The sequence below is a fragment of the Nanorana parkeri genome, unplaced genomic scaffold (genome assembly GCF_000935625.1).
Source record: "Nanorana parkeri isolate BGI_ZX_2015 unplaced genomic scaffold, ASM93562v1 scaffold1326, whole genome shotgun sequence".
Taxonomy (NCBI): Eukaryota; Metazoa; Chordata; class Amphibia; order Anura; family Dicroglossidae; genus Nanorana; species Nanorana parkeri.
This window is the reverse complement of record NW_017307594.1, coordinates 288,374-293,469: the sequence shown is the minus strand read 5'-3', so window position 1 is coordinate 293,469 and position 5,096 is coordinate 288,374. Positions and strand designations below refer to the sequence as shown.

Here is a 5,096-nt window from a genome sequence, read left to right as displayed (position 1 = left end):
GGACAATGGCGGGGGGGACAGCAGAGGGAGGGGGGGGCACCGATCGTCGCTAAATACAAGCGATCCGCCGGCTGTATCCGCCCCCTGTATATTAACGGGCATTGCTGCCGTTTTTAAATTGCGGCCATTTCCCGCTCGTGCGCGCCCGGCGGCGCGCCTGAGCGGACGTCTAGAGATGCCCGCTCAGATCTAGAGAGCTCCTGGCCGGCCGTTTTTTTACTACGGCCGGCCCGGAGGCAGTTAAAGGCAGACTATGATTTTTTTTTTTTTTTCAGCTCATGTTTATTTTAATTTTTAATGTGTTCATTTTTAAAAATCTTTTTTTATACGTACATCGTCTTTGTTTCACTTAGTACACGACAAAGGACTCCCAGAGCATTGGAGGTTATCTAAGGGGTAACAGTAGCATCAGCCTGCTTTGAGGCTGTCTTTGTCTCATTGAAACTGAGAACGGAGAAGTCGCTGCTCTGAGTCATTCAACTGCAGGTCAATGGCTTGAGCTACTGAGGTCTGTTAACAGGCTATTTTTTTATTTATTTTTACCAGGCTGTAAATAGATGGGGGATCATGTAGAAAGCTTAGTGCTGCAAATGCTGAGTTAAAAAAAAAAGATTCAAAATATAAATTATTTAATTTTTACCTACCAATTGTTTTTTTTATTTTTTATTCCTGGCTATGATAAATAACAGATACATCCCCTTTGCCATAACCTGTATTTTGCCAGGTTAACTCAATAGACAACCTGAGCGGTGGATAAGTCCATCCACCACTAGGGTGGTCTATTGAGTTAACTTCTTGTCTTCCCCCAGTGCCTGTTCAGCTGCCGGAGCCAAGTGGCAAAGGCTGTGTTCCAGGTGGCCCTGGCTGAAGCTTATATAGGGCCCTGTCGGGGCCTGGTGATTGACCACTTAGGGGCCCAATGCTGGGTCTTGAGCGGAGAGGAGGGGGTCACATTTTCCCCACATCTGTATTTCACTGGTCTCCTGCAGGTAAAAAGGAGAGCACGGGAAAGGGAAGTATAAGTAGAACGGGGGCATGCTATCAAGTCAACCTGTCACTTTGCTACGATTGGGTACAAACATTAAGTGCGCCCCCCTATCCGTTACCTTAGCAGCATAGGTTGTACTTCCTGCCCTTTTTGCCCCCTCCTCTTGCTGAAGTGCTCAAGGTGGCTGCTGCTGCCTACTCTGCTCAAAGCCTAGCTAGGCCACTGCAGTTAGTAGATACATCTGTCCTGTCTGCATCTGAGGTCTGCAATTACATTTACACATTTTGATACTGGGGCGTGTTTAAATCCCTTGTGACCCCACAACCCGCTATGTGCTGTGTGCCCTCCGATCCCCTCTGCTCTTCACCTTCCATCCACCAGCCTCTACTGGCAGAGACAGCAGGTTATGGAGGGGATCATATGGTGGGGTGGACCAGATCTCTTCAAGATGGCGAGCGAGACAGGTCCCCGCAGCCTCTTCTCCCTCGGGCTCCGGCGGTCTAAGCCCGGCATTCCATTCACCTGCAAGAGACGTGGGAATGCTGAGGGACATAACGCAGCTGGAGTGGAAGGGGGAGAGAGGTGAGTGCCAACCGGTGCAGGACTGAAGATCAGGCGAGTATATCTTCTGAATGGAGGCCGCTGGAGAAAGCCCCACTGCAAGGGTTAACTTTTTAAAGGTTCTATAAGGGCTCGTTCACTCCATATACATTGACCTGCATCTCCTTTTTTTTCATACTCCCCCCTTGTCCTCTGCTAGGGGCCTTACACCAGTAGCACACGGGTGGGGGGCGTGGCTGTGTGCGGAGGGGTACGCCCTCTCCCGCCCCGGAGCCAGCCGGAATGCGATTCAGTGTGTTCCAGAGCCCAACCGGACTGTGGTGTGAACCGGCACTGACTGTGGTGTGAACCGGCACTGACTCTTGCTCTATGAATGTGATAGCTGGCCTCATGGACCAAAAGGAAGGATCAGGAGGTGGCGCCTGATCTTGACAGGTTTACTTTAGTTGCCCAAACTAGCGAATGGGCAAGTTAGCAAAATAATTGTGTTTTTTTGTTTTTCCCCAGGTGTCTGCGGAAAGCCGCCTTCCGGTCCTACACTCGAATGGTTCAAGGTTTCTGGGGGAAAAAGAAGCGAATTCCAGTGCCATCATGCGTGGTGTGGGCGGTCCGAAACGCCTTCCCAGACCCACAGGGACGTTACACTGACGCGTTTCTGTGGCCCAGTGATTATATAGCCAGCGATATGGCGCTGTACATGTATTAGTTCTGACGTTTTACTTATGTCCTTGTATTCTGACCATTAAATGTTCTCCTGTTTATGCAATGAAAGTTCTATTTTTATTTCTACGGTTTCTACTCGGCAATAAAAATGATGAAAATGTACATTGGTCTTATTTTATTTCTTTTGTGACTTGGGTGGATAGCATTATAATACGCCAATTAATAACATTTACCACAATTCTCAGATTTACCAAAATTCTCCAATCTGATGTCCTACCTAAACAATCCAACCAATTTGTATCCAGGTGTACACTGACCAACCGCTAGAATCCCTATTCAACTGGTGGGGGTCTCCCCTGGTTGTGATCTGTCAAACAATGGCTCAATGGGTTTATTCCCTCACCGCCATGGTGGACCCCTTAACATGAAGACATGGGGGGCAGATGTCTGAACTCTTTCTGGCCAATTAGGAAGCCGGGTGCCATATAATGACACGGCGCCTGGCTTCCTGATTGGCCAGGAAGCCAGCTCCATGCTCCCTCGTGATGAGGGAGCATGAAGCCAGCTTCCCGGCCAATCAGATAGACGGGCAGTCGGCTTCCTGATTGGCCAGCTTCACGACCAATCAGGAAGCTGGGCAGCACGTCATTACACGCTGCCCGGCTTCCCGATTGGCCGGGAAGCTGGCTTCATGCTCCCTCATCACGAGGGAGCATGGAGCTGGCTTCCCGGCCAATCGGGAAGCCGGGCAGCGTGTAATGGGATGGCCTTTCCCCTGTGTGAAGTTTCTCGTGTCTCATAAGATCCGATTTCTGCATGAAGCATTTCCCGCATATGGAACACGAGAACGGTTTATCGCCGGGGTGGATTTTTTTTATGTCTCCCTGAGAAAAAAGTTTTGGGTGAAACGCTTCCCACACTCCGGACATGGGTAGGGCTTCTCGCCTATGTGGCTTCTCTGTTGGTAGAGGAGATCTTCTCTGTCTGTAAAACGTTCACCACACCCAGAACACAAGAACATTTCCCCAGGTCTGCTAGGCACATGATGGGTGACGGGATAGGAGTGATTGGGGTAACTCCTACCATATGTAGAGGGATCAGATGACAGATCTGAATTAGGAAGTACTGGAAGGAGATTTGGGCTAATGGGGGTTTCGTCTGAGGAATCATATGTGACGTCCTCATCTTCCATCTCACCATGTGACGAGACACTGGGACACTTCCCGGCATTGTATGTTATATACTGTCCATCTGAAGGAAACAAAAGGTGGAGAACATTTAGGGGGACCTTTCAGCCAAATGATTGTAATTATTCTAAAGGAAGACGTAGATGAAACTACCAAATAAAGCCAATTGTTTGTATAAGCAGAACCAGTCACAAGAGAACTTATGCAAGAATCTGAACCTTTAAGAGGACTTGTATTTAGACCCTAAAGTCTGATTCTCTAAAAAGGATCTATTAGCAGAGTCTAATGTGAAAAAAGAAAATCATAGGACGTCTTTACATGTGTCCTATGTCTCCTTATTTCTAACTTCACAGAGGCCCAATAGCAAATTGATAGGTATACCCCACCAACTCCTGTTTCTGATTACTGGATTACACTGCTGGAAGGATGACTCTGGGCCCGGGAGTCAAAGAGCTTGTGTTACCATTAGGTGTCCAGAGCAGCAAATGTCAGACCTCAAGGGGCCTCTCTGCTCCCAAGGAGATGCAACAGAAGTTCAACCTATATTGTGTTTTACGGTTAGCGCCCTAAAAATAAGACCTCCTCAGTGATGACGTGTTGAGGAAGAATTTTGGTTGTGTACACAAAGGTTTGAAGATTTTCCACTTCAGTATGGTAGAGGCATGGAAAACACTGCCACCATCAATCAATCAATCATCGATATCTATCTATCTACCATTATCAAAGAAGTCTATACCTGACACCACTCTTCCCCCACTAGACACATTCCGTCCCCCCATTACTGTCTACTGACAGAGGAGGGGGGAGAAGAAGAGATTGTTGTAGTGACTGAACAAGGAGAATCTGGGACTCTTTTTTTTTTTTGGATGCTGTCTTCTACTGTGTAGTCCTGTGTATTAACAGATGAGTCTCCATGCGTAGAACTGATTTACAATTAGGTGTCACACCACTACTTATAACTCAATCTTTCAAAAACGGAGCTCACAATATTCCCCAATGCCCCCTCCCCTAACTTTTGCATTGAGATCAATAGCACAACTTCCTGGATGCCAGGTTTAATCCTGGCCTCCATTTTTAAGCCCCACAGCCAATCATCTTGCCACCTTCAACTCCATAACATCTACAAAATATGCTCCTTATTAACCAATGAAATTACTAAACTACTAATCCACTCCCTTGTTATCTCTCGTCTTGACTCGGGCAATTCCCTCCTCATTGGCCGACCTCTACACAGGCTTTCCCCCCTTCATTCTCCCCTCTGCCTATCCCTCCACTGGCTTCCATCCTGTGCCCCCTCTGCCTATCCCTCCACTGGCTTCCATCCCGTGCTCCCCTCTACCAATACCTCCACTGGCTTCCAAATACCCAATAACGTTGAAAATATTAACCACAACATACAAAGTCATTTACAACTTTGCCCCCATCTACATCACCAACCTCATCTCAAAATATCACCCAAACTGTCCTCTCACGACTTCCAGCTCTCTTGTCAACTCCTCCCTTGTTCATCTCCATAGCCTCCCAACCTGGTGAACTCCATACCCCAACCTGTCACTTCCAGGAAGCCTATCCCGCCTTTACAGGTCTGTGTTTTCTTAACAGAAATAAGAGTGATATCATGTCACCTCCCAGAATCCTCCTCACCTCTCCCGTCAGCAGGTAGATGATCTCCAGGGTGAGGCTAAATAGCCTCTCAG

The 5,096-nt window shown here is 47.8% G+C and overlaps 1 protein-coding gene across 1 annotated transcript in view; it reads left to right on the top strand.

Annotated features, from left to right (window-relative positions):
• The window catches only part of LOC108797722, an 11,956-nt gene extending 9,640 nt beyond the window's left edge, over window positions 1-2,316 (top strand). The window contains exon 8 of the mRNA XM_018569374.1: window positions 2,057-2,316. Coding sequence (XP_018424876.1) covers window positions 2,057-2,255 — 199 coding nt within the window. The 3' untranslated portion in view covers window positions 2,256-2,316. The remainder of the gene's footprint in view (window positions 1-2,056) is intronic.
• The last annotated feature ends 2,780 nt before the right edge of the window (window positions 2,317-5,096 follow it).